The sequence below is a fragment of the Peromyscus maniculatus genome, chromosome 20 (assembly GCF_049852395.1).
Source record: "Peromyscus maniculatus bairdii isolate BWxNUB_F1_BW_parent chromosome 20, HU_Pman_BW_mat_3.1, whole genome shotgun sequence".
Taxonomy (NCBI): domain Eukaryota; kingdom Metazoa; phylum Chordata; class Mammalia; order Rodentia; family Cricetidae; genus Peromyscus; species Peromyscus maniculatus.
Window position 1 is genome coordinate 53,495,324 of NC_134871.1, and position 26,484 is coordinate 53,521,807.

At 52.2% G+C, this 26,484-nt stretch overlaps 1 protein-coding gene across 1 annotated transcript; it reads left to right on the forward strand.

Annotated features, from left to right (window-relative positions):
- Window positions 1-26,484, forward strand: Samm50 (SAMM50 sorting and assembly machinery component). The gene is made up of 15 exons (XM_006980257.4): window positions 1-168; window positions 4,384-4,494; window positions 6,021-6,122; window positions 9,771-9,858; window positions 11,376-11,482; window positions 11,875-12,005; window positions 12,230-12,317; window positions 13,814-13,942; window positions 14,415-14,486; window positions 14,887-14,973; window positions 18,470-18,540; window positions 20,597-20,664; window positions 22,640-22,786; window positions 23,190-23,331; window positions 26,306-26,484. Exons 1-15 carry the CDS (start codon window positions 148-150, stop codon window positions 26,349-26,351), a joined length of 1,410 nt encoding a protein of 469 aa, XP_006980319.1. The 5' UTR covers window positions 1-147; the 3' UTR covers window positions 26,352-26,484.

The following is a 26,484-nucleotide window of genomic DNA, read 5'->3' on the forward strand; positions in this document are numbered from 1 at the left end:
TCCTGAGCCGGGGGGGCGGGCCCTAGGCTGTGCAACATGGCGGTGATCCGCGCGCCGCTGCCGTGACCTGTAGCCGCGCGTCTGAGTCTGTAGCCGAGCTAGGGTGGGCGCGGGCACCTCCGCGGGGCAGCAGCCGAAGAGGGAACCATGGGGACAGTGCACGCCCGGGTGAGCGGCCCCGCGGCGGTCGGGCGGGACACGCGCGTCTGCACCCGGGACAAGGGCAGCGGGGCGGGGGCGGGAGCCGCTTGGGCCTGCCACGGTAGCGGTGCCGGGGACGGTGGTGACTTGCCCAAGGTCACTCAGCGCAGTTCTCCCGGGGGACCTCACAGCACCCGCCTCCATAGGACCGCGGCAGGGCAGAAGGGTCTGTCCGAAGACAAACCACGAACCACTTGTTTAGCGGACTTGTTTGAAAATTTTTCCGATTATTACTAGGTGCATGAGCGTTCGCATGTGTGTATGTGAACCTCGCGTGCAGAGCCCGTGGAGGCCGGCAGGGGGCGATGGATCCCCTGAAGTTGTAGTTCACTGAGGGCTGGGAGCCGCCAGGAGGGTGTCGGGAACCGCTTGGGTTCTCAGCAAGAGCAGCGAATGCGCTTATCTGCTGAGCCATCTCTCCAGCCCGATGCTCTTGCCTTTAAAAATTGCATTTATTATTTATTTATTTTGTGTGTGTCCATGGAGAAGTCAGAAGACAGCTTGCTGCAGGTTTTCTCCTTCCACCAAATGGAGCCTGGGGGAGTCGAACACTGTCATCAGGCCCCGGGGCAAGCTCCTGTACCTGCCTGCCCTCAGTACTCTTGAGTTGGCTTTTACTTGCCACCTGGAATTGGGCAGCGTCTTACTCTAGACAGCAAAATGAGCCCTCCTTCCCGTGAGTGGGCAGAGCAAATCGGAGAAGAGACTCGTCCTGCCTCATCATTTCTTCCTTCCCTGTCTGTTTCTGCCTTTGGCTTTGTAGCCCAGGCTGGCCTCACATGAGCCATCCTGTCTCAGCTTCTGAGGGCTGAGATTACAGGCATGTGTAATTACATGCTTGGCTCAGTTACTGCCTTTGAAGTGGCTTTTTGAGGTTTTTGCTGGTTCTCTTCCTCATGACTCCTAAGGTCTGATGAATAAGTTAGGTTTTGCTTAGTGACAGGTAAGTTCATAACCAACTCCATTTTTTTCTTTCTTTTTCTTTTTTTTTTTTTTTTTGTTGTTGATTTTTGGTTTTTGGAGACAGGGTTTCTCTGTTTAACAGTCCTGGCTGTCCTGAAACTCGCTTTGTAGACCAGGCTGGCCTCAAACTCACTTAAATCCTCCTGCCTCTGCCTCCAGAGTGCTGAGATTAAAGGCATATGCCACCACCACCCGGCTCCGTTTTTTATTTAATTTAATTTATTTATTTATTTTGGTGGTGGTCTTTTGGGCCCAGTGCAGTACCTTAGTTCCAACCAACAACTATGTTAGTGTTACTGAATAAGTAGTTGGATGCTTATCGCCAAACTCTTTCATTTTGTAATTGTTCCCAAAGGCCAGAGAATGAGTCATCTGTCCAGAGTCACAGAGCCTTAAAATGTCCTAAAATCAAGACTAATGGAGTCCTGGGCCCAGCACCACACAGTGTGGACAGCATCACTTGCCCTGTGACTCATTTTCTGGTGGTGGTCTTTACTTCTAACAGCACTTAGCCCAAGGCCTCCAGACGTGGGCACCCCACTCACACACACGGCTGTTTCACACACCATTGCACTTGTGACAGACACACTCTGAACTGTGCTGGCGTCCTGGGCTCATTCCCTATCCTACCCCTCATGTCCACACCCAGCTTTACCTACCCAAATAGTCACATCTTTGGGGACTCAGTTCAAATTCCTTTTCCAGTACTCTCTTGAATACTGTAGGAACCTGTTAGGCAAGGTCCTCCCCAGCACCACAGGTACCCTCCAGGTAAGCACTCACTAAGCTACAGCTATAGATTTCTTTAAATGTTTTTAAATTCTGAGACAGCCTTTCCTAGGTTGTCAGGGCCTGCCATGAGCTCACTCTGTAGGCCAGGCTGGCCTTGAACTTGTAATCCTTCATACTTTTTAGTAGCTTGGATTACAGATCTATTTGCCAGGCGTGGTGGTACACGCCCTTGACCTCAGCACTCAGGGAGGCAGAGGCAGTTGGATCTGTTGGTAGTTCAAACCCAGCCCCTATCTACTTAGTGAGTTTTAGGACAGCCAGGGCTACATATTGAGATCCTGTCTAAAAACAAAAAACAATCAAATAATAGGAGGTAAGTGAATCTCCTTTAGTAAACAGGTCGTGGAGTCACCAGGCTTTGGCAGAAGTGTGAACCACAGCGACATCTATTTTGACATCTGCCCTCCAGATTACGGGGCTGGTGGTCTCTGATGAACTTTATCCCATGCTTTGACATTTTAGGAACTATATGGAAATTTTTTAGAATAATGGAATGCAAACAAGGCATATTTGCCTACTGTTGGATTAAGAATGGATCCATGTGCACATTCCTGCTTTGCCTGATAGTGTTTCCGTACTTAGGAGAAGTGAATAGTGAGTTAGTTTTAAAAACACTAATAACAAAAAAACAGTGGGTAACGACATGAAATGATGCATCCTTTGTCGTCCTTGTAAGTACAAAAGCCAGGCTGGTGTTGAACTCACGGCCCCACATCTGCACAATTGCTGGGATTAGAGGCACAGCTGCTTTTCTTTTTTCTGTCCACCACAGAGACTTGGTGGTTTTGTTAAGTAAAAGAACAAAAGAAAATTGTATGTAATCAGTATCCTGTGACTAGGAATTGAGCACAAAAAAGGGAAATCTGTCTGAAGCCACGGATTTCTAACATTTATGGGGAGGTGTCCCTTTGGACTCAGGCATGGTGGCTATAGTCCCAGGAACTTTTGACTCAGAACTGATATTTAGCCTGGCATGGTGGCTCAGCATTCAAGAGAAGAGAGGAGAATTACAGTTAATTCAAGGCCTGAGTTCCTGTCTTAGCACCCCCCCCCCCAAAGATAGGAGGCATTTAAGGTGGATCTTCAGACTATTCAGGGGGCCAACATGGCCTCACAATGAAGGTGCTTATATTGGATGGGAATCTGAGGACCAGTCTTTCGGGCAGGTGTGGGAGGAGTCCTGGTTCTGTTGGGCTCCTTATCCTGATGCAGAGTCGGTGTACTGGGTGCCTGTGGCAGACGGCCCTTAGGTACTCCAGGGAAGGAAAGGGCACGGCAGTCCCAGGGTCTCCTTGCTCTGCAGATGTCAGCACTTGTGTGCTCTAGAGGGATTTGACTTCAGACAAGCATGGAGTAAGCAGTAGCCAGATACTGCCTGCCTGTCCTTGGCAGTCCTCTGATTGCCACTCCGAGTTCACTTCAGGATGCCTGGCTCTCTCTGCCATTAAGTGTCCCAGTAACTTAGGGGGTTCATTTACAGGAACAGATTGGTGATCGAAAGCACCCGATTACATGTTCCATGCACACACAGATAAAACACTGTACTATGTGTATGTTATGTGAATATAACTGCTCTTTAGTCTTCTCAGCTCTGCTCACCCAGCCCCTGCCCCCAGAAAGCTTATTAAGAAGTTGCTCTTAGCCGGGCGGTGGTGGCGCACGCCTTTAATCCCAGCACTCGGGAGGCAGAGCCAGGCGGATCTCTGTGAGTTCGAGGCCAGCCTGGGCTACCAAGTGAGCTCCAGGAAAGGCGCAAAGCTACACAGAGAAACCCTGTCTCGAAAAACCAAAAAAAAAAAAAAAAAAAAAAAAAAAAGTTGCTCTTGTGATTACTTGTTAAGTGATAGCATCCCTTCTGCCTTAGCCTCCTGGTGCTAGGATTATAGCCACGTGCCACCATGGCTGGCTTTGTGGTGGTCTGACAATTCATATTGTCACTAGGAAACAGGGACAGGCTCAGGAGGAATTTCAAGGGGCACCTTGGCTGCACAGTACATTTGAGGAGAGACCCTGTCTCAGAAAACTAAAGAAAAGGGAAAAACAAGTTCAGATGGTTCAAGAATATAGCTTGGTGGTGGAGAGTACTTGGCCAGCATGTGCAAAGGTCTAGGTTCAGTACCCAGTGCCACACAGTTCAGGTTGTGGAAAGTGCCTGCTTTCTGGCCCATTGCAAGTTCTTTTGAAATCTTTGTTTTATTCACTAATAACCCAGTGAACAAGGTTATTAAGCCCTGCCCCTAGGGCCTGCACCTGCCCATCAGTTTACCTGCCTTCTTTCTATTTCCCATCCTGTCTCCACCTCACCTACCCCACACTCCCAAGGGGGCAGCTGTGCTGGATTTTGTGGCATCATTTGAAGCTGAAAGGTAGAGCTTGGCTTGTTTTCATTGTTAGTTCAATTGTCTCCTGTTCCTCCATCCCTTGCAGAGTCTGGAGCCTCTTCCGGCCAGTGGACCTGACTTTGGAGGTTTGGGGGAAGAAGCCGAGTTTGTGGAAGTTGAACCTGAAGCGAAACAGGAAATTCTGGAAAACAAAGATGTGAGTATTCTATGGAACATCTTGACATGGTTGTTTCTGGAATATTCTCTTGGTAAGGCCCTATGGAGAAGTAAAGGAACTCTCCTGTCACCTATTGCAAGCAGAGAGACTTGGCTTCAGGACAGAAGCTCCTCATTTCTCAGGGTTTCCTGGATGACAGTTGGTGTTTCTCATGGTTGGAGAGATTGTTCAGTGGGTGAGAGCACTGGTTGTCCTTGTACATGGCCAGGGTTTGGTTTCCAGGTGGCTCAAAACCATCTGTAACTCTAGCTCTAGATTCTAGAGTCTAGAAGATAAAATGGTTCTTCTGGCCTCCACAGGCTTTGCTCACATGTAATACAAGGACATGCATGCAGGTAAACATTCAAATGCATAAAATAAAATTTTAAAAGTTTTTCAAGGATAGACTCAAATTATGCTTAAGTCTATATACATGTATAATTTTTGGTGGAACTGGGGATTGAACCCAGAACCTCTCAAACCTCTTGCATCCTTTGTTTGTTTTGGGTTTGTTTTTGTTTTTGTTTTTGCTCTTTGAGACAGGGTTTCTCTGTGTAGCCCTGTCCATCCTGGAACTCACTCTGTAGACCAGGCTGGCCTCCAACTCACAGAGATCTGCCTGCCTCTGCCTCCTGAGTGTTACAGGTGTGCACCACCACCATGCCCAGCAACCTCTTGCATTCCAGACGAGTGTTTTACTACAGAGCTACAGCCCAGTCCTTGAGTTTATATTTCTCTTCCTTTCTCTCAGAAAAGTCAAGGATCATTTTTTTTTTCAATTTATTTATTTTTATTTTATGGGCATTGGTATTTTGCCTGCATGTATGTTTGTATGAGGGTCTCAGATCTTGTAGTCACAGGCAGTTGTGAGCTGCCATGTGGGTCCTGGGAACTGAACCCAGGTCCTTTGAGAGAGCAGTCAGGGCTCTTAACCCCTGAGCCATCTCCAGCCCTCAAGGATCATTCTTTACCTGCTTTGTGACATCTCTGAAGGACCTTCATCCCACATCAGAGGCTGGGTTTGGCCATGTTAAAAGGACTGGGCCTCACTGCTTGTAAGCATGCAGGACTCACATGATCTTGGGTTCTCTGGCTGGAGAGACTGGCAATGTACAGACTGGCAAAGGCTAGATCTTAATAAGAATATAGGGGCTCAAAACAAAACAAAACAAACAAACAAACAAACAAAAAATACAGGGACTGGAGAGATGACTTAGAGGTTAAGAGTGTTGCTCTTCCAGAAGACTTGGGTTCAACTCCCAGTACCCACATGGCAGGTGATAACCGTCTGTATCTCCAGCTCTAGAGAAACTGCCATCTGTCTTCTGTAGGCACCAGACACTCAGATGCTGTGCAGACATACATGTAAGCAAACACCCACACATGTAAAATTGGAAAAAAAATGAAATCGGGAGTAAGAAGTCCAGGTATTACACTTGAAGAGACCTTGCCCTTTGTCTCAGACCCTGCCTCTGGCTTCACTCCTGTGCTGGGGGTGGTGACCTCTGTTCCTTTTTCACTTTTAGGTGGTGGTTCAGCACGTTCATTTTGATGGACTTGGACGGACTAAGGATGACATCATCATTTGTGAAATCGGAGATGTTTTTAAGGCTAAAAACCTCATTGAGGTGAGTTTGTTCTCTGCATGGCACTCTCTGCCCGTAATTTGTGAAGCGTCAGAGACTGCCCCCAGCTCTGCCTACAGCCTCTCGCCACAGAGGGACGCAAGCCTGCAGAGCACCTCCCACAGCTCACACAAACTTCTGCTGTTCTTTTTTTTTTTTTTTTTTTTTTTTTTAGGTTTTTCGAGACAGGGTTTCTCTTGTGTAGCTTTGCGCCTTTCCTGGAACTCACTTGGTAGCCCAGGCTGGCCTCGAACTCACAGAGATCCGCCTGCCTCTGCCTCCCGAGTGCTGGGATTAAAGGCGTGCGCCACCACCGCCCGGCACTTCTGCTGTTCTTACCAGAGTCTGTCCTCTTGTCTGCTCCGTCTGCCCTGTACTCTTGCTGACTCTCAGCATCAGAGCTGTCCCCAGGCTCTGCCCAGAGCCCTGAGATCCTCTGTGGATACCCTGCACATCACCCAGGCCCTGCCCAGAGCCCTGAGATCCTCTGTGGATACCCTGCACATCATCCAGGCCCTGCCCAGAGCCCTGAGATCCTCTGTGGATACCCTGCACATCACCCAGGCCCTGCCCAGAGCCCTGAGATCCTCTGTGGATACCCTGCACATCACCCAGGCCCTGCCCAGAGCCCTGAGATCCTCTGTGGATACCCTGCACATCACCCAGGCCCTGCCCAGAGCCCTGAGATCCTCTGTGGATGCCCTGCACATCACCCAGGCCCTGCCCAGAGCCCTGAGATCCTCTGTGGATGCCCTGCACATCACTCAGGCCCTGCCCAGAGCCCTGAGATCCTCTGTGGATGCCCTGCACATCACCCAGGCTCTGCCCAGAGCCCTAAGATCCTCCGTGGATACCCTGCACATCACCCAGGCCCTACCCAGAGCCCTGAGATCCTCTGTGGATGCCCTGCACATCACCCAGGCCCTTGCTCTCTTGCACAGACACTTTCCTGTGCTGCAGTATCAAGTTGCCTGTGGCTTCCTTCTGTCCTGCCCTTGGATGACACTGAGCTGCTTAACGAGTCATCAGTGGTGTCCTTGTGGCCAGGTTGATTGGCTTCTCTCTGCCTCCTCTTGCAACCTTGAGCAGTGTTGGCAAAGCAACAACCAAAAGTTTAGGTATTTAAAAGGTGGTGTTTCAGTTGCATAAAGAGGTGTAAACTGTAAGGTGAGAGCATGTTGTTGTGTGAGTGTGCACACTGCCTTGCCACTGCTTGACGGCTCCCAGAGGCCAGCTCAGGTTCCACCATGTCCTTCCAAGTGTGTCACTCACTAGGATGAACCCCGGTATCAGGGAACACTAGCGTTCTTTTTTGTCACTGTGAGGACAGTCTTCTCTGCATGTCTGAGAAGCCGCACTGCAAACACGTGGAGTCGTTGCTGTGTCTGTTGGTGGACAGTGACTAAACTGAGTGCGTGGCTCTCGCGATGGTTTTACTGCTGTCATAGCATGCACAGTACAGGAGGGTGGGTTACTAGGTCAAAGGGCATGCATGCTCTGTCACTTCAAGGGTCAGCATGCTGGTCTTCAAGGAGATCCACCGTTCTGTACCTCCGCAGGGGATTAGGAAAGGTCCACTCCCCAGAGCTGAGAGCCACATTCTAAGGTCTTGCCATCTGTTAGACACAGTGCTCTTCCATTGTTTTGATTTGTATATATGTCCCTGGGATCAAACTCGGGCTTTGTAGCAAACACTATAACTCACTGAGCCATCTCTCTGGCCCTCAAATACTTTTTTCTTTTTAAATTTTTGCCATTCATCTCTCTCTGTTTTGTTTTGCTTTCCTTTTTTGTTTGTTTAGACAACATCTCACTATGTGGCCTGGGCTGGTCTCCATCTTTAGCTCTTGCAGCCTTAGCCCCTGAGTGCTGGGATTACAGACATGTGCCTGAGTTCTCACTGTGAAGCACGTTTCCCTATGTGTTCTCTGTAGCTAGAGTTTTCCGCCTTGCCCACAGTCAGGACAAATCTCTGTCACCCGCCAGTCCCACAGCTGCTCAGACCCAACCAAGTAAACACAGAGACTTATATTGCTTACAAACTGTATGGCCGTGGCAGGCTTCTTGCTAACTGTTCATATATCTTAAATTAATCCATTTCCATAAATCTATACCTTGCCACGTGGCTGGTGGCTTACCAGTGTCTTCACATGCTTCTTGTCATGGCGGCGGCTGGCAGTGTCTCTCTGCCTCAGCCTTCCACTTCCCAGAATTCTCCTCTCTCCTTGTCCCACCTACTTCCTGCCTGGCCACTGGCCAATCAGTGTTTTATTTATTGACCAATCAGAGCAATTTGACATACAGACCACCCCACAGCAGTTCTCAGCCTTTGTTCATTCTCAGGAGCTCTTTGTGTCACTTCGTCATCAGTGTTGGGTGTTTTTCCTGTTTGTTACCTTTTCTCCCTGTTAGCCTTGGCCTTTCTGTGTCTGGGTACTCACTCTGCTGACTGCTGTCTGTCTGGGTACTCACCCTGCTGACTGCTGTCTGTCTGGGTACTCACTCTGCTGACTGCTGTCTGTCTGGGTACTCACCCTGCTGACTGCTGTCTGTCTGGGTACTCACCCTGCTGACTGCTGTCTGTCTGGGTACTCACCCTGCTGACTGCTGTCTGTCTGGGTACTCACTGTGCTGACTGCTGTCTGTCTGGGTACTCATTGTGCTGACTGCTGTCTGTCTGGGTACTCACCCTGCTGACTGCTGTCTGTCTGGGTACTCACCCTGCTGACTGCTGTCTGTCTGGGTACTCACTCTGCTGACTGCTGTCTGTCTGGGTACTCACCCTGCTGACTGCTGTCTGTCTGGGTACTCACTCTGCTGACTACTGGCTGTTTGGGTACTCACCCTGCTGACTGCTGTCTGTTTGGGTACTCACTGTGCTGACTGCTGTCTGTCTGGGTATTCACTCTGCTGGCTGCTGTCTGTGTCTGGGTATTCACTCTGCTGGCTGCTGGCTGTGTCTGGGTACCCACTGTGCTGACTGCTATCTGTCTGGGTACTCACTCTGCTGACTGCTGGCTGTGTCTGGGTACTCACTGTGCTGACTGCTATCTGTCTGGGTACTCACTCTGCTGACTGCTGGCTGTGTCTGGGTATTCACTCTGCTGGCTGCTGTCTGTGTCTGGGTATTCACTCTGCTGGCTGCTGGCTGTGTCTGGGTATTCACTCTGCTGGCTGCTGGCTGTGTCTGGGTACTCACTCTGCTGTCTGTGTCTGGGTACTCACTCTGTTGGCTGCTGGCTGTGTCTGGGTACTCACTCTGCTGGCTGATTTCTGTGTCTGGGTACCCACTGTGCTGGCTGTGTCTGGGTACTCACTCTGCTGGCTGATTTCTGTGTCTGGGTACTCACTCTGCTGACTGCTTTCCATCTCAGTCAGGTTCACCTCTCAGCTCTATTGTCAGATTTTCCCTGGGTCCATCCCCAGAGTGTTGCTCTTACACACTGTGGTTTCTGCTCAGTGCTCAGGGCCCCCCAAGCTCACTCCTCTCTGCTGAGCCCCAAGTGTATTCCTGCCCACTACATTGTTACTCGGTATTTCATAGACATTTCCTGCTCCGTGCACCTCTCAGTGAACACACTCACAGGTCACATGGCTCTCGGCTCCTGTGTCTTAGGGGAGCTCATTCTCTGTTGTCTGTCCTTCTCCCAGGTAATGCGGAAATCTCATGAAGCCCGTGAAAAACTGCTTCGCCTAGGAATTTTTAGGCAAGTGGATGTTTTGATCGACACGTGTCATGGTAGGTACCATGGGAGATTATCTTTCTGATGCCACCATGTAGCCTCCAGGGTCACAGAGCAGCCATGTGGTTAGATGTAGAGTTCACCCAAAGGTTTCTTGGGTAGGTCTTGGAGTCAGTTAGCCATCTCCAAAGATACACCTGTGGGTTTCATAGCAGCAGAGGGGTGGTAGCAGCAGAGGAGGGGTGGGTGGGGACCAGTGATCTCATTTGTGGTGAAGCTCAGGACCCACTGATGAGCCGATGGGAGCACTTATGAAGTGGAGGCTCTGGGCCTTTTAGGTAACTTGTCTCTGGCCCAGTAGTGAATGATAGAGCTCAAGCATGCAGGCCTGCCCCGCCTCCCCAGGGTCAGTTCAGTGCCCATTTGATGGCACGTGGCTTCAGCTCTCTCCAGTCCCTAGTGAACATGGCCTTGCACTGGTCAGCTCTCCTCTCTAACTTCTCTCGTGACTTCAGCTCTTGACCCTGGCTGTAGAATTACCTGACAGCAGAGGCTGTCCTAGGGCATTCTAAAACCTGTCATTGAGCACACGTCACACTACATGTCACTGACCCTGTGTGCATTGTGAGCTTGACAGTTGGGACAAACGAACCTCGTGAATGTGAGGTGTTAATAGTGGGAGCACGTGTCAGAGCGGCAAGGGTTGATGGGAACTCGGCCTTTCGTTCCTCTGAAAAGTGAAGTCTTCCAAAAGAGAGAAAAGAAAAGAAAGGAAAGGAGGGTTTAGTGTGGTGGCACACACCTTCAGTCCCAGTCCTCACTCGGAAGGCAGAGACTGGAGGGTCTCTGTGAGTTTAAGGCCAGGTTACTCTACATGTGAGTGCTAGGCCAGCTAGGACCACATTGAGAGACCCTGTCTCAAAAGTAAAAACAGTAAATAAATAAAAATAAAAACCAGAACAGTGCCTGCCAAGGCTCCACCCTGTGCCTCCTGCCCAGCCCGTGGAGACTGTGTGGACGTCTCCGTTCCTGATGGCTGTGCAGGTGTCTAGCGGAAACACCCAGCAGGTGCCCTGGGCGGCAGGCAAGTCTGAGACCCCAGCCATGCAGGGTTTGACCTCCCTCTGCACAGCACTCCATGCCTTGGTGGGCTGTGAGGTAGACCCCTCCAGCTCAGACACCCTGCTGGATGAGGACATTCAACTGTACTGTGTTGCTTGTCTCTCTTAGGTTACTGAAATCCTTACCATCATATGAATCCCATCCTTTGTTGTTGGTTGGATGGGACTCAGAACATTTTCAAAGGCCTCCCTAGGGAGGACACATTCCCAGCTGGGGCTGTATCCAGAACAGAGAGCAGGGTCCAGTGTTAGGTATAGAGGTGTGTTTTGGTTTGTACGTGTGCACATGTGTATGTATGGGGACGAATGTGGCAGGCAGAGGACAACTTGCCGGAGTCAGTTCTTTCCTTCACCATGTGGGTCCTGGGAATCAAGCCCAGGTCAGCGGGCACGGTGGCAGTTGCCTTTACTCCCCGAGCCATGCTGACCCTTTTAAACGTTCGCTGCTTTAGGGGATGACGCACTGCCGAATGGATTAGATGTCACCTTTGAAGTGACGGAGCTGAGGAGGCTGACGGGCAGTTACAACACCATGGTTGGCAACAATGAAGGCAGTATGGTAGGACATGACTTCCGTCACTGTTAGAGTTCTTTCGGGTGTGAGCTTTGGAGATGTGCCCTTTGGGAAAAACAAGCAGCTGTGGAACCTGCGGGCTTAGGGACTCGGGTGTCATCTACAGTTTCCCTTTAACCTCCTAGAACTAACTGGTCGGCATGGAGTTGTTTGTAGCGATGCTAATCCTGGTACTAGGACGGATGAGCACATTAGTGGTCTTGTTTAGGTTCATTTATGCTTCGGTGGAGGAGGTTTGGGGTTGAGGTGGGAGGCTTCTGCCTTGCAGTTTCCCAGGTGGTCAGCCTGTGTGGGATGCTGTGTGCTTGGCACACACAGGCTGTGGATGCTTGAGCCTCGTTTACACTGGGCCAGCTTCATCCTTTCCTCTCCCATAGGTACTCGGCCTCAAGCTCCCCAATCTCCTAGGACGTGCAGAAAAAGTGACTTTTCAGTTTTCTTATGGAACCAAAGAAACTTCCTACGGCCTGTCGTTCTTCAAACCACAGCCTGGAAACTTCGAGAGAAAGTAGGGAGCCAAGCGGGTCCTTGAGCTCAGTGACCTGATTTAAAAGTTAAAGTAGTTGGCTTGAGTGTGAAATGGCCCCTGGCTGCCCGCCGCCGCCGCCTCCCCTGTGGCTGCTGCCCTGAGGGGGAGCCCCGGTGCAGTCTGATTGGGCCTGTGGTGTAGCTGTGTGCAAGCCCTGTGCACGGACCCTCTGTTAAAGCTCTGTCCCTCCCGTTGCCTCCTAGTTTCTCTGTAAACTTATATAAAGTTACCGGGCAGTTCCCGTGGAGCTCACTCCGGGAGACCGACAGAGGAGTGTCCGCCGAGTACAGTGTGAGTACCCCAGGCCCTGCGGGCAGGGTCGGGACAGTCTGTGCATCAGCTGGAGAGGGAGACGGGTGGGTGGGTGTGGACTTTTCACCCCTGGATGGCCTTCTCCTGGCTAATCAGGTAAGCAGGGGACAGACCTGGCTGGTGTCCGCTCTGGTCACATGACATCTGCTCCTGACTGACTGTAGCACCCAGTGCTTTCTCCCGTCTTTCTCCCTGGTACTCTCTTTTGTTTTTCCCCTAAGCTTCTTAGACAGCACACCCTGAAGGAGTCAGGGTTACTGTCCACATGGAACAGTAGACACACAGGGACTGGAGTATAGAGTGATGTGGGCTTGGCGTGGGCCGAAGGACAAGGCTGGGCAGCCCTGGCTGTGTCTCAGGCCACCCTGAGTATAACTGGGCACCATAGGTTCACTGTCTGGCCCTGTCAATCCTGATGGTTACTGTGGAGACAGCATTGTGCCTCCCTGAGTGAGTGGCTTGCTCGCCAAGAGCAGCCCTGTGTTCCAGGAAAGAAGAGTTGATTAGGAAGCTCCACTCCTGGCACGCGTCTGGGCAAAGCCTGAGTCTTGGGCCCTCCTGTAGAGTGACTCCTGAGCCTGGCTGCTGCCCCGGCAGCCAGGGCCTCGCTGCACTCCTCAGGCCTGCATGGTGCCTCTGTGTGCTGAGATGGGCAAGTTTGGTCTCCACTCTTGCACACCGAGTTTGTGTCCTGGGCTTCAGTTAGTGCCTCCTTATCATCAGGGGCCTTGTGTTTTCCTCCAGGCCTGTAGGCTGCAGAGCTTGCTGGGATGGCTGCTCTGTGGGAAGCTTGGTACCTGGTGTCCTTGTGAGTGAAGTCACAGCTACTTCCCAAAGCTCCCTGACATCATGACATTCAGATAGAATGTCATGTTCTGAGCTAGATAGAGTTCTGAGCTAGGGGCAGGCCTGCTGAGGGGCAGCTGTGGGGCAGGCCTGCTGAGGGACAGGCTCCCTGGACCAGGCTTTACGTGTTCCCTCTGGCTGTGGGAAGAAAGCCCTTGGCCCCATATGGCTTGGTCTCCTTGTTCTTCTGGGGCTGACACCATCCAGGTGACAGGTTACCGGGTCTGCCTTCAGCCAGTCATGGGCTGAGTGGGTGTGTCACGTCGTCTGTGTCTCACTGTGATGAGACTGACACCTGCTCTTGACAGAGTCGCCCTTAGCTTTGGGTACGGCCCTGTTCCTTCACCTGCAGCAGGATAGCACTGCTCTGGTGCAGTTTACAGCCCTCCCCACCTCCTTCCTGTGTCCTCTTCTGTTCCTCCTCCTCCCCTATTTCCTTTCATGTAAAGCAGTTTGTCTTGGGGCTGGGCTAGGGAGGATCAGATGCCAGGAAGGGCCTGATCCATCCCTGGTGCTGAGAAAAGAAATTGCCAAGTGTTCCTCAGTGATGCCTCATTTCAGAGGATGCTTTGCAGCAGCTTGTCCCAGTGTGAACAGTGCAGAACAAGCTTCCTTCCGTGCCTTTACAGTTTCCCATATGGAAGACCAGTCACACCATCAAGTGGGAGGGTGTGTGGCGGGAACTGGGCTGCCTCTCGAGGACCGCGTCCTTCGCTGTGCGGAAGGAAAGCGGACACTCACTGAAGTCGTCCCTCTCGGTAAGACTTGCTCTCTGGCTGGAGAAATGTGTTGACAGCCCTGTGGCCCATTGGCTACTCTCTGCTGATACGGGACTGACTGGGGGACACTGGGTGTCAACTGGATGGTTGGGACAGTGACCTCCAGTTCCACAGCCTCTTATTATGGTTTGTAAATAACATCAGTGGACACAGACAGACATGTGTTTAAGAGCTGGCTGTGGAATTTTACCTTCCAGAAATTAAAAGAAATGCAGTAAGCTGACTTAGGGTGGGGCTCCGCTCTCTGAGGGAACAAGGCTGGTCAGTGTCCGTGGGAAACTCTCTGATGTCTTTGGGTAGGCCATCTTAGAACTTTGTGCCATCCTGGGAAGGCAGGAGCAAGTGAAGCTCTGTGAGCATGCTCAGCACAGCCCCAGCCCTCAGTGCACAGCAAGTTCTATTGTCCTTGGAGCTGCTTGAAGTGAAAGTGTGCTCCATTCATTTCTTTCAGCATGCCATGGTCATCGACTCTCGGAATTCATCTATCCTGCCGAGAAGAGGGGCCTTGCTCAAAGTCAACCAGGTAGTGTTCTCCCAGAGCCAGTGAAGTGTGCACAGGGGTGTCACGCTCAGTGTGGAGGCTGGGGCCAATGGGGAGTAGTGTTGAGTACCTTCAAAAGTGGGGTGGTCAGCTGCCCTGAAGCTACAGGGGACCTGGGTGACACCGTGTGGGCTGTGGTGGTCCAGCCTATCTCATCCTGCTGCTCACGGTGCAGGCAGGGCCCTGGGGTGCCCGTCTTCATTTTCAGAGGAGCAGTGAGTGGTGAGGTTTGTATGTAAAATGTCCTTGCTGGGAACGTGACTGACTCTTTCCAGACGCTGAGCAGGCCAGGGCCTTCTGAAGGCCCAGCTGGCAAACTGTCATTGCAGAGGCCATGCTTAGCAGCCCTTGTGTCTCTGTGACCTCTGCCCTCTGCCCTCAGGAGCTGGCAGGCTACACTGGAGGGGATGTGAGCTTCCTCAAGGAAGACTTTGAACTCCAACTGAATAAGCCGCTCATGTTGGATTCGGTGAGTCTCCAGCCTCTGCTGTGCCTGTGGGGTCCCCCTTCACCTCGGGGTGCTGAGTGCCCAAAGCACCGATGTTAGCCCAGTACTGCGATGCTTTCCCCACAGGGCTTAAGAGCCCTCTGGTCAGCATGGGTGTGACCTGCCAGGCCGCGCTGGGTCCTCATTCTCAGAGTCATCACAGAACTCCCTCCATCATCCCTTCCTGTCTGCCTGGCACTGCTCAGACTCTGCCTCGTGCCTGTGGTGTGGAACATGCTCTTGAGTTTCCCGCACCCCCTTTCCTCCCATCCCCAGCTGAGCTCCCCTAGACGCACACCTTGCCTCTGCTTTCTTGGGAGTTTGTGCTCTAGGCTGGTGCCTGGAGTTTCCTTGCTGCTCCTCTGCCCAGGCTGGCTTCTCAGGCTGCTCTCTGGGGATGAGGCTCTTCCTTCACAGGCACTTGTCCTTACCTGCCTTCTGCTGCTGTGACGTCCTTTTGTCACCTGCCCACATGACCTCCTACCCCAGGCTTCAGGAGTTTGGCTCAGGCGTGGCTCCAGCCACCTTCTCCTGTCTTCCTGCCTGGGGTGGAGGGGTGGAGGGCGCCGCTGTGCTTATTTTGTAGGAGCACCCATCTGTCTGTCCATTTACCGCCTACCCACTCATCTGTCTGCACATCTGTCCACCCACCTGTCCGTCTACTCGTCCTCCTTCCTCTCACCTGTCTGTCTGTCCATTCTCTTACCCCCCATTTGTGTGCCCACCCACTGACCTACACATTCATCACCCCACCCAGTCATCCTGTCCACCCCCCACCCCCCACCACACACACACGTGCGTCCTGGCTGCCAGGCACTCCAGGTGCTTACACCGAGAGGTGGGAGCATGGGGTGGAACGTAAAGGGCGAGGAGGTTGGTGGTTGAGATGGACAGAGCTGGGGAGGCAGTGAGTAGAGGCAGGAGAGGACAGCGGCTGCCAGTGAAGGGAACGGCTGACTGTGGGTGGCACCCAGCTGACTCCAGGAGAAGGAGGCGGCATCAGTGGAGAGCTGGTGTCTGAGAGGTCAGAGTTCAGCAAGTAGGGAAGATCAGGGTAGTTGGTCCCTCGGTTTTGTGGTGAGACTGGCTGAGGAAGAGCCCTGGGATCTGGGCCGTGCCTCTAAAGCTGAGGCCACTTCAAACTGAAATGCTGATTTTCGGAGACAGGAAAGAACGGGGATGAAACAGCAGAATGGCTCTTTGGAGACATCTACAAGTGCTGTGTGGAGGGAGAGTGGGCGGGTGGATATGGTAGGTGGGTGCATGGATGGGTTGGCGGGTGGATGGGTAGATGGGTAAGAGAACGTATAGATAGATAGGTGAATGGTAGAAGGATGAGTAGATAGATAGATGGGTAGATAAGAGGAGGGTACAGGACTCAGGATGTTTGGCTCTGGCAGGAAGGGAACTGGGACCTTGTCTGCTGGTGGGAATGTGGAGTATAGATGCCTCTGAGTGGGAGCCCGTGGAGGGCTAGAAAGAAGGAAATGGGGGTCTGCCCTTCTCAGGAGTCCAGCAAGCTGCCTTCCAGGCCAGACGTAGTGGGGTGTACAGGTGGGCTGGGCAGGTCTGGGAGTCTGCTGAGGCCTTGGAGGAAGCAGTCTGCCTCCAGGAAGCAGAGGCAGGTCTCGGCCCAGAGAAGGACTGGGGATGGAAGCAACGTCTCCAAGGACAGGTCAGAGGCTGAGCCCCACGCCGCCCACGGTGTGACGCCCACTAGTCGGAAATGTCCGGGTAGAGCCTGGGTGCTTCTTGACTTACTTCCTGATGGCGTCACGTCCCAGTAAGCCTACTGCTACGTTGAAAATGTCTGAAGTGTGGTAACTGGCTGAATAGCTAGCTCAGCCTTCATCAGGCTGGAGTCCTTCCCTTAGTTTACAGCAGAAGTGACTTTAACCAAGTGCAGTGTAGCGTGTGTGGCTTCAGAGTGCCACACCAACAGATGGGCACATGAGTGTGCCGTCGGACAGCGGTGAAGTTGGGAGGTTTCATCCTGCCGTGCCGTATGGGACTGTCTTGTGTGCTCTGTGGCTCTGCCTGCTCTCTTCCACTCTGTTTCTATAGTCCTTCCCACTGAAGCATCTAGAAAAAGACCGTCTGAGCAGTGTGGAGTTGGCAAGGACGGGACAGGTGAAGGACCCAAGATGAGCAGAGGCTCTGGCCAGTCTGATACCATGAGGGCCTGGGGCCGCTGAGTGAGGGCCTCCAGCTCAGCAGTGGTACTCAGTAGGACTGGGGGTGGCCTACATGATTAAAGAGTGTGCCACTGAGCCCCCTTACTGGATGGTGCTGTGTAGCAGGAATCTTAGAAGGTCTTAATAAAATCAAACCTGAGGCCAGTTATTGGGGTGAATGCTGGAAGATCAGAGAAGCAGAACAAGTCACAGCTACCTCACCTTGCCAATTCCTCAGCTGATCCTGTTTCCTCAGACTGGATGCCTCTGAGTCCTCATCCAAAATGAATCTCAGCTGAACTGCTGCTCCAAAGCCTGAAAGCTTAACCAGCCAAATGCTTCTAGTTCCTGGTCTTCACGCCTTATATACCTTTCTGCCATCTGCCATCACTCCCTGGGATTAAAGGGTCACTTCTTGGGATTAAAGGCATGTGTCACCAAGCCTGGCTGTTTCCAATGTGGCCTTGAACTCACAGAGATCCAGAGGGATTTCTGCCTCTGGAATGCTAGGATTAAAGGTGTGAGTGCCACCATTTTCTAGCCTCTGTATCTAGTGACTGTTCTGTTCTTTGACCCCAGATAAGTTTATTAGGGTGCACAATATTTTGGGGAACACAATATCACCACATTTCCCCTTTTTGTCTAAAATTTAAAAAAGCTTATAACTAATACAAGAAAAACTATCCAATAAGTATAAACAATAAATACAGTCAAGAATTACATAAACAATGTCAAATCCATTAATATTTGACAGATTCCAATAAAAACTCCATTATATATATTAACAATGTCCAGTCCAGTAACATTTGATAAACTCAGACAAAAAAAAATTTCATTACTTATCCTATTTAAAATAAGAAGTTCCTTTTAAAAAGTATATTCAATAATTGACCTTTTTATCGTATCATATCCAGTGCTACCCTGAAGGAGAGCTAGACACACATCTTTATACTGAGTGATTGCAGGAGCCTGTATAGACCTTCAGCCTGAGGAGCTGCGTACCTCAGTCCCCTCAGATTTTGGGGTCTGAACAGTTGCAGGATCTCATATCCAGGGTCCTGGCTACCTTCCTTATCAGGTTGTCCTGTGGGTGTGACTTCTCATGCATAAGGGGCCTGTCCCGGCTGGAACACAAGCTAAGCCCTGCTGTCCTTCTGTGTGACCGTTGGGATTTCAGTTGGCCTGAGCTCTCCAGCCTCACAACCCCAGATCCCCTGTGTCCCGCTGGCGCTCTGCTCTGCATACCAGGGGCATTCGGAGTAGAGCCAGCTTGCGGCTGGTGCTCACTGTTTGCCTTCGCACAGGTGTTCTCCACGTCTCTCTGGGGTGGAATGTTGGTGCCCATCGGTGACAAGCCATCCAGCATTGCTGACAGGTCAGTGCCAGCAGAGGCTCCCTGCCTTCCTCTAGGACTTTGGATTGTTTTTTTGTTTTTGTTTTTGTTATTTTACGGATGAAAGCAATATTCAGATTGCTCTTGGTTTTCATGTGGAAACTGATTTTGAAGTACCTAGTACCCTTACTTAGTACACTTGCTTTCTCTTGGGATGCTTTGTTGTATTATTTTTTTTCTCAGCCCAGTATGGTAGCTCACACCTTTAATCCCAGCACTCTGGAAGCTGAGGCAGATGGATCTCTGTGAGTTTGAGGCCAGCCTGGGCTATAGAGAAAGTTGCAGGACAGCCAGGGCTACACAGAGAAACCCTGTCTCAAGCCCCTTCCTTCCCAAAAAAATAAATAAATAAATTTTCCTCTCTTTTTTTATTATGATGAAAGAATTTGGTTAGTACTTGTAGAAGTGAAAATAAAGGCACATTTAAGAAAGTAGGGTGCTCAGTCTCCCAGAGGATAAGTCTGCCTAACCCTGGGCTGGCTCCTTTTGGTTAGTTAGGAGTGTGTCTGTCTGTATGTAAAGAGTGAGCTGTGAAGACACTGCATTTTATGTGCAGCTTGTATTCTCATTTGTTAAATGTTACAGCGAGATCACAGAGTGATTGTTCACTAAGTCATGAGAAGGTCCTCAGAAGTAACGTTTTGTGTGTGTGCACATGTGCATGTGTGTGCATGTTCAAATATGCCTGGTGCATGTGTGGAGGACAGAAGACAGCCTTCCCCATTGTTTTTCATTGATTTTACTGTTGTGCTGCAAATACCAGTCTTGCTGGCCCAACCCTCCGGGTGACTCTGTCCATCTCACTATAGGAGTGCTGGGATTACAGTTGCTCGTTATGCATTCATGTGGGTTCCGGGGATCTATCTAGCACCCATGTGGTAGATTACAATGTCTGTAACTCCAGTTCCAGGGGGTCACACACCCTCTTCTGGTCTCCTCAGGCACCAGCCATGTGTGTGGTGCACACACAGACATGTGGGCAAAACACTCTTACACTTAAAAATAAAGTAATCTTTAAGAAGCACCCAAGCCAGAGTTTGCTGTCCGCCCGCATTATTGATGTCAGCAGAGTATTCAGGAAGCTTAGCTGTCGGACAGTAAGAGCACGTGTAGACCTCTGAGCTCCCTGAGTTTGTATGGACACATTAGAGACTTCTGTGGGGCAGGAAAACTAGAGCTCTGATCCCTGTGCACTGTCTCGGCCTCTTGGACCACTCTTCCCAGGGCACGGAACAGCTTTGCATATGGTTGACCACTGAAAATTAAACCTAGCTGGGCATAGTGATACACTATGGCCGTACTTCATCCCAGTACTTGGGAGAGCAGAGGCAAGTGCGTCTCTTGAGTTTGAGGCCAGCCGGGGCTACATAAAGTGAGGCCTTCTCTAATATATATCTATATAGATAGAGATAGATAGAGGTAGATATGGGTGGATAGATACAGAAATACCTAAAAAATTAGAACAACCTCCCCCAGTTTAAAAAGCATCGCAGGAGCTCAAGGATATTGTGTCTTTGAGGAACTTGACTAACCTTTGGGGAGACCCTGAGTCTATCCTTGGCAGTTAGACCATAGTACAATTCATTGTAGAAAGCAGAGGAATGCTCTCTGTGTCCTGTTTCCTTCCCGTGTCGTCGGGGGGCCCCCTTGTGGTGGGCCACACTGTTATGTGATGTGGACTCTGCCTTCTCAACCTAATGTGGCCGGGGTGTCTGCCACGTAGGATGTCTGGATGGAGAGGGAACCTCGTGGTGGGCTCTTGGACAGCTAGCTGCCCACCCTTTATAAGGGATGGTCCTCCTCCTCCTCGCTCACTTTCCCCGTGTGTCTTTGTTGTGTCTCATTGCTCATATCCCCAGCAGGAGTTGCTGTTGGACGGTGTCACATGCTCACCTGTGTCTTTCTCACCCTCTCCTAATGCTCTGCTGTGTAGAGATAGTGTCATTGTCCAGAACCGGCTGTGGCCCTGCTGCTGCTCACTTGCTCTGGGTCTTGTGGGTCTTCACCTAATGACCTGACACCTGTCACTTTGCTGCAGGTTTTACCTGGGAGGTCCCACGAGCGTCCGGGGATTTAGCATGCACAGCATCGGACCCCAGAGTGAAGGTCAGTGAGCTTAGGCTTGGAGATGTGAAGTACTTTCCTTCTGTGTGGGCTGTCATTTGTGAGGGGACCGAGGCAGTGGGAATACCAGTTTGCAACAGTGTTGGTGGTCATTGAGTATAAGGATAAGAGCATTTCCAGCAGCCATGCCAGTTCCTGCTCTCCGGGAGTGACCTTTGCCCTGTGTCCTGGGACACACCCCCTGACTCAGGATGCCTTGTCTCCCAGAGACTGCAGAGCCATATGCTGTGTCATGTCTTCTGGCTATGAAGGTTTGCCGAATAATGTCACCAGGTAGAAGCAATGTAGATCTGTGATCGTGAATGAGGTGATTTTCTTGAGATTTGTTTTGTTTGTTTTAAACTGGACAATAAGTCAGGCCATGGTGATGTACCCGGAGGCAGAGGCAGGTGGATCTCTGTGAGTTCGAGGCCAGCCTGGTCTACAGAGCGAGTTCCAGGACAGGCTCCAAAGCTACACAGAGAAACCCTGTCTCAAAAAAAAACAACAAAACAAAACAAACAAACAAAAAAACCCAAAAAATTGGATGATAGCTCTGCCCACTAATGCTGTAATTCCAAGTTCAGAAGCTATCCTGAAAACAACTGCTTTTACATGCATCCACATTTGTTTCAGATCACTCAGTGAATTAAAAAACAAACAAACAAACAGAAAGTTATGAAGTGAAGGGAGCCCCAGGTCTGGTACTCAGTTACTTTCGGGCATCGTGGAGGGAGACTAAATTTTGCCCTGTTTTGTTTGAGATGCAAAATGACACACGAGGGCTGGAGAGATGGCCCGGCCGTTAAAAAGCACTGACTGCTCTTCCAGAGGTCCCGAGTGTCTAGTACCCGCCTGGTGGCTCACGGCGACCTGTAACTCCAGTTCTGGGGACCTGATGTGCTTCTCTGGTGCCTGTAGCCGCTGCACACTTTTGGTGCAGAGACATAGTGCTGACAAACACTTTTTTTTTTTTTTTTTTTTTGGTGTTTTGAGACAGGGTCTCACTGTGTAGCCCTAGCTGTCCTGGAACTCACTCTGTAGACCAGGCTGGCCTCGAACTCACAAATCTGCCTGCCTCTGCCTGCTGAGTGCTGGGATTAAAGGTATGTACCACCACACCTGGCTCTCATACACATTTTTAAAATTTTTGGTTGTGAGCCTAGCCTTTAACAGCTGAACCATCGCTCCAGCCCTCATATACATTTTCAAAAAGACGCATGGCGACTACATGCATTTGAAATATACTGGAAGGTAATTGGCGGCCTTTATCGAGGGCTGGTCTGCTGGCAGACCCTGGGTTCCACACTGAAGGTCTCCCAGATGCCCTTGCTTCTCTGCTTTCCTACATTCCCTCCCTGCTGCTAGTGAGCAGCAAGGAATTAAGAGATTTGAAGCTTTCCTGCCGCAACAGCGAGAGCCCCAGAACAAGGAACACAGGCAGAGAAATGGAGGGCGAGGGCGGAGGCACCCAGAGCGGGACAACTCACCGAGGCTCGGGCTTCCGGCCCCCAGAGTCCAGACGCTTCCCTGACTGGTGGAAGCAGCTACCTGCCTAGGCCTGAGGGAAGTCATCCCAGAGATTTCCTCTCCTGGGTACCTCGAGCCAATGACTGACTTCCAAAAAGGAACTTTTCTCCAGGCCTGGCCTTCCAGTGTTGAAACCAGGGTATTTTGGGCAAAAGCCTGGCCTCTGGCATCCCCAACAAGCTGGGCTTGGACACTGTCCCGACGTGCCAGATAAAGAGAACAGTGATGGTGAAAGACAGGGAGGCTCAGTGTGGCCACTTTAGGAGGAGGAACACTCCAGGCACTGCAGACAGCATATGGCAGCCTTGTGCTCTTGTGGTGCCCTGGCTCCTCGGCTGTGTGAGTGGCAGGACACTGAAAAGGAGAGGCCGGCCTTGCCGAGTCTGCAGGCCAGAGCTAAAGCAGGGGCCCACAGCGCCGACTCAGCAGATTCTGTTTCCCTCCTCAGGAGACTACCTGGGAGGGGAGGCATACTGGGCCGGGGGCCTGCACCTCTACACCCCGCTGCCCTTCCGGCCAGGCCAGGGTGGCTTCGGAGAGCTTTTCAGAACCCACTTTTTCCTCAATGCGGGCAACTTGTGCAACCTCAATTATGGTGAGTCTGCGCCGGCACAGTCCTGATGCAGGGCGGTGCCTTCCCTAACGATGCCATTGTGTAAGGGGGAGGGGTAAGGGGCGTCTGCTTCTTTCTCTGCACACCAGCTTCAGGTGCTCCCCGTATCATTAGGTGCTCACCGGAGACGGGTACAGCTGAACAGGTGGGGAAGCCTCGGGCCCTATCTGAGGCGTGGCGGGGCCTCCCAGCTGCTTTGCTGGGAGAGCTTTTTTAGTCAGAGGGGGCAGGATAGCCAGACCCAGGGAGCTGAGACATTCAGCTGACTGTGGGAGAGTGGGAAGCAGATACCCAATCCTGTGCCTATCTGCACTAGCTAGGCCCAGCCGTGAGGGGCCCTGCCAGGGAGGGGGCCACACATCTAATACCACCTTTGCTATTTCAGGCGAAGGCCCCAAAGCCCACATCCGGAAGCTAGCTGAATGCATCCGCTGGTCCTATGGAGCGGGCATCGTCCTCCGGCTTGGCAACATCGCTCGGTTGGAGCTGAACTACTGCATTCCTATGGGCGTGCAGCGGGGTGACAGGTGGGTGGGGCCCTTGTCGGCTCTGTCGCTCTGGGCTGGTCACTTGAGTGGCTTGAAGGTTCAGGACTTGAGGAGAGATTGAATAGTCAGCTGAAGGAGGAAAGTGTGTGGGTCCTCTGCGGAGTTTCTCTTTTAGTTGGAGGGGAAGGGAGGTGCCCACCCCTTCCCTGGAACACGGCTGTCACTGTCCCCAGGACAGTGTGGCCTCTACTGCTCCAAGGAGCTAACCAGGTGCCAAGTATTGACCCTGCTTGCTGGAAGTGCGGTGCAATAGGGAGCTTCCCTGTGCCACCACTGGCCTGGGGCTGGCCACAGCCTAGCTGTGGGCTGGAGGACTCCACCCATGGACGCGGAGCAGTGGCTGTGTGACGGGTAAATCTGGCCAAGTGCTGTTCAGGGGTGTAGACGTTACCCCGTCTCTTACATTATCTTGTCGGCACTGTAAAGTTGTCTGCAGACCCAGGGGGATTATTATACATGGGAAGCTGAAATGGCAAGGCTCCGGAGGTCAGAAGTCAAGACAGGTGCTGGCAGGAAGTTCTGGCTAGGGCACTGTGCCTGGCTTGCACGGGGCCACCCTCTTGACAAGCCGTCTCACAGGGGGACAGTACAAGTGCGTGGGTGTTCTACGCAGGCTCCAGCCCCCTCACAGGGGCTCCACCCACATGACTATCCAAGCTAGATCACTTCCCCAGGGCACATGCCAGGTGCCACCTTGTGGTAGGCCCGGACTAGGTTCCTTAGCTGCCCTGGGTCTGTCTTCCTATCCAGAGAAGGGAAGTCGACGGACGATTCAAGGATAGATGTTTCCTCCTCTGCTGTTGTGTGGTCTGGCTGTGGTGTCTGTGACCCCAAGACTGCTGGTGTTGTACTGGCCTGTCCTTCTCATCCTTGAGTGGTGTCCCTGGTCCACACCATGCCTTCAGCATGGGGCTCAGCTCTGCAGCCTTCCATGCAGGTGGAACTGGAACTGTGGCCAGCAGGCTGCAAGGCCCATGCCTGCAGGAAGCATTATGAGTACAGATTGGCTCCAAGTCAGAGCCAGAACCCAGGAGCTGCTTCTCAGGCTGTGCCCCGGGCCAGTCCGCTTTGGGGGTGTGGTGGGCTCCAGTGGGCACTGCTGCTGATCTAGCGCCTCGGCTCTCGTGGCCCATCTGCTGTAATACTGACAGCAGCCACAGGGTGGCAGTGTGCGCCAAGCAGTTACTTTGCTTTTGGGCCGCTTGCTTGGCCATTTAACTGGTGCTCTTTACAGCTCAAGACCCCTCAGCCGTAGCTCTCTCAGTGAAACCTGAGAAGCATGTTTCGAAGATTAACCCAGGACCAAGCCTTCATAGAGACGTAGCCTGCTGCTGAAGTGGGGGAGGGCCCAGTCAGGCTGCTGCAGCTGGTTGCCGTTGTGACGGTGGCGGCAGGTGTTTGCTGTGGGCAGCGAAGGCCAGGGTCAGCCTTGAACGTTGAAATGCCCTTCCCTGGTGAGGCTCGGCTTGCAGCTTTGTGAGCAAGAGTGGAATTTGATAACGTTTGAGAGAAATGACCTCAATCTCATCTTGTTTCTAAAACTAGGCAGTTGGCAGGTGGGCAGTCTGTAGCCCCGCCTCCAGGGTTAAGCCAGGTGCTCTGTAATTGGCAATTGAGGTCTTTACAAAAGGGAGTCCGTTTGAAGTGCTTTGACCTCCCTCCTGAGTCATTTATGGCACCGTCTTCTCTGGGACCCGAGAGTTCTGTCATCTCTCTGGAGACCCAGCCTCAACCAGCCTGCTGCAGCTGCTCACTGAGCTGCAGGAAGGGCACCATCCTTGTAGCTGGGGAGGGCAAGAGACTTTCTGAGGACGCGGGGTGGGGAGGGCATCCTGACTGGGCACCGCTGCCCTGGGGAGGGGTGTAGTCTGGGTGCTCAGAGTATACAGGGTTGCAGAAGCCCCCAGGGAATGGCTGCTGACAAGTGAGCCTCTCCATTCCCCTCCTTCCTCACCCTCCCTCCAGCTGCATTGATGTCCTCCCCTCGGTGCCTGTCAGGTGTGAGTGCTGGCCCCCACGCTTAGCGCACCCCCAGGAGGAAGGGCTCTGGGGGAGCAGGCAGCAGTGGGCTTTCCTCGTGACCACTGCCGGGGCTGGGGTGAGGGGTGAGCACTGCCACCGTGGGGCAGGAAGGCACCCTGCACCTGGCCCAGAGGGAGAGACTGAGCAGGCCCACAGGGTATGCAGAGGACTGATGGGCCCTGGCCTTGTGACCTGGGTGCCACCCTGAGTACCCACCGTGGTCATTGCTCTGTGATGAGTGTGTCACAGCACAAACACCTTAGGTCGGTTCACAATCGTAGGGGCAGGGCTGTACTGACGCCTGCGTGTTCCCTGAGGAACTGGGTGTATTTCTCTAAGGCAGTGACAGCAGCCATGGCCCCTTTTATGGACTCGGTCTAAAATGTGGACCGGGCAGCCGAGGCCGAGGGCACAGGTACACTGTGCAGCGGTGGGCTCAGATCCTCAACCTCCAGGGTGCTGCTTTCCTCCAATCATGAGGGCTGCTCGGCAGGGGAGCGAGAGACAGCTTCCCGTTCCAGTGTGGCATGGCAGGAACCTTTGTCTTGAGGACACTGAGCTGGGTGTTCATTGCCTGCAGCCAGTCCTGGCCAGTATGAGAAGGGCCACACAGGACACCCCAGAGCTGAGCTCCCCAGAGAGCACACCCATGGCAACCCTTTTCATCTTCCTTCCTGGATCAGGAACAGGTCTGGCTGGCTGGGTTGCTGGGCCATTGTGAGCCCCAGGACCATCCTGTGTTCTGGGCCAGCCCCAACATGTGGGCTTCCTGCTTCTCTTCCTTCCCGCCCTGACACCTGGCAGGTGGGCGGACCCTCGGGTGGGATGGAGCAGCGGAGGGTCTCTCCTGACGCTGGCGGACCTGTGGGGACTGGCAGAACATGACGATGACATAGGAAGTGCCGGCTTTGACTTCTCCCTTTCTTTCTAGGATTTGTGATGGCGTCCAGTTTGGAGCTGGGATTCGGTTCCTGTAACCTGAGTCCCCCAGGGCAGCTTGGATGAGCAACGGGACTCTCCCAGGCCACAGGCCTGTTTGGAGGTGACACAGTTGAGTGCTTCTGGGCCGTAATCCTATGGGAAATCACGTCAATAAATTTGAAACACTCA